We start from the raw sequence: 2,136 nt of genomic DNA on the forward strand, positions 1-2,136 counted from the left end.
TGAATGAATGAGGAATAAATGGAGAAAAGTATACAGCTGACATCACCACATTATCAGTCCCTTCTTTTACTTTGCAATATTCGCTCAGCATTTAGTCCTCTGGACTGATGTGTGGTTCATTGTTTTCTGCTTCTACTTCTCAAATATTCTCGTTTGCTTCATATTTTCCTGCTTCCGTTACTTGCAATTCCACTTGTTCATTCTCACGTTTATTCAAACACTACCTGTGTTCAATGAGTAAAGACGCAATTTTGCTAATGTGAAGAAACATCATTGTCGGCTGGTAGGTGGTTATTGTATCACAACAGAGGAGGACGTGTTCTTTGCACTGCAGTTTAGATACCAGAAATCAACATTTTTCTCATTAAACATGAAATTCCGTTTTATTCATGTTATGCGGTTCTCAATTGGAATCTGGGTAGTGATACAAAGTGATACAACAACTCTATGAAATGCGAAGCAAATACGCTGCTCAAATGCTTGCAATCGCACCTGGCCCTTCCCACCTTTTGGAATCAAGCTACCCAGGGGGAAGGCACTTCAACTCTAACACCAATTAATGTTATCTGTAACACTTTGATAAGTGTTATCAAAGTAATTGCTACTCTCAGGTAACCACGTGCTTTCGCCACACAAATTGTCTACCATGCACATTTAGACCTCTCATACATGGAGAGTATTCGCTCACCAGTAAACTAAACCATTTGAAGCTCAACGGTTTCGTCTCACTCACCCTATGATAAAATGTACGTTTGGGGATTTCGCGCATCGTATCCACGCTAAATTGACTCGATCATCAATGCAAGTGTCATTCAAACTGAAGTCTGTGTGGTAAACACCTACTTTGTCCAGCACAGAACAGTGTGGGCATGGTAGAGTTAGAAGGTGTTTGTTGATGGGGTTAAGGCTGCGTTTCTAGGCCGCGGTGTCAATGCCTTAAGAGCAAATGTGAATGCATCGTTTGTGGGTGAGATTCCGAATAAGATGTAGTGTGCGCTGTACGAGGTGCATATGCATTTGTCACGCAATGGCCTTCGTCATCAGGTACCTCGGCTCCGATTGACAAATGTCATGTGATGGACTTCCTCACAGCAGTAGCTATCCCGTGCAGTAGATGGATAGAACCCTCAACACGTATGAGCGTACCCTTCACAAGGTGGTAAGGTTATATGTGCTGACTTACATAACACACCAATCAATTGGCAAGACCCTATTCCACACCTCAATTGTAGAGTTACGTCTCATTAGCATTACGCTCGGAAGACGGTGTGTCACGTGACTTCATACGTTGAAGTACAATAGCAGTGAATCAATGAGTTTTCAGCTGCACAGCACTTCAAATTGTGTGCAGTGATGAGTTGCATTGCGGTGTGGAATATCAGTCTACTAGAAATGCATAAGTGCTCTAATGCTTGTCATTACCCACGTATCTCCGTGTATGTGTGTATGTCTGTGTGCATCAGTTCACCAGTCTTGGCTGTCATTTCGAAGGCATCTTTAAAACCGGAGAAGAAAGGTCTAGGTGGGATATGAAGTCAACGATTCTACTCAGTGTTGCCGAGGTGAAGTGACTGCCATGTAGTGGGAAGTGAGGGGAAGCAGTAACAGTATACGCAGGATACTGCTACAAGCGGTAACGCATTGTGGACTATTCAGGTGTCTGAATTCGTGCAATATACAACTCATTCTCTGGTAAATACTATTGAGAAATAACGTGGCTAGATGCACCTCTTAAAAACATGTAGGAGAGTGGTGGCCCAATGTGAGTAAATACAGAGTGATGCAGCTGCGGATGAGAATGATGAAGTAGATTCAGCAATGCATCACGCACATCACTCTCCGTCAGCTTCTTCACATTGTTTGCTGGGCAAAGACAAATATTTGATGTCCCGCTGACATGCATCTGGGCATCGGGAAGGCTGAAAGACAGCCCAATCTTTCCTACATCTTTTCTGGGTGTACAGCAATGGATGGACATTTGTACTGCAGCATCACAGTTTATTGCTGTACCTTACAGAATGACACGGTGATTCGAGAGGGAAGTTGAGGTCAAACGCACACCTCTTTTTGTACAAAGCTGTAAGGAATAATTTATGCTCGCAATGTGCAATATCCTTTTTTCACTCCTCAACATTT

General features: G+C 42.9%; 1 protein-coding gene across 1 annotated transcript in view; it reads right to left on the reverse strand. All coding sequences in view use genetic code 11, as the record gives it.

The window, feature by feature from the left end:
• Positions 1 to 2,136, reverse strand: part of EGR_06155 (hypothetical protein) — a gene marked incomplete at both ends in the record, with an annotated part of 7,337 nt that overhangs the window by 4,386 nt on the left and 815 nt on the right. The window contains one exon of the mRNA XM_024495404.1: positions 734 to 839. Coding sequence (XP_024350132.1) covers positions 734 to 839 — 106 coding nt within the window. The remainder of the gene's footprint in view (positions 1 to 733; positions 840 to 2,136) is intronic.

This window comes from Echinococcus granulosus (assembly GCF_000524195.1).
Source record: "Echinococcus granulosus chromosome Unknown EG_S00052, whole genome shotgun sequence".
Classification (NCBI taxonomy): domain Eukaryota; kingdom Metazoa; phylum Platyhelminthes; class Cestoda; order Cyclophyllidea; family Taeniidae; genus Echinococcus; species Echinococcus granulosus.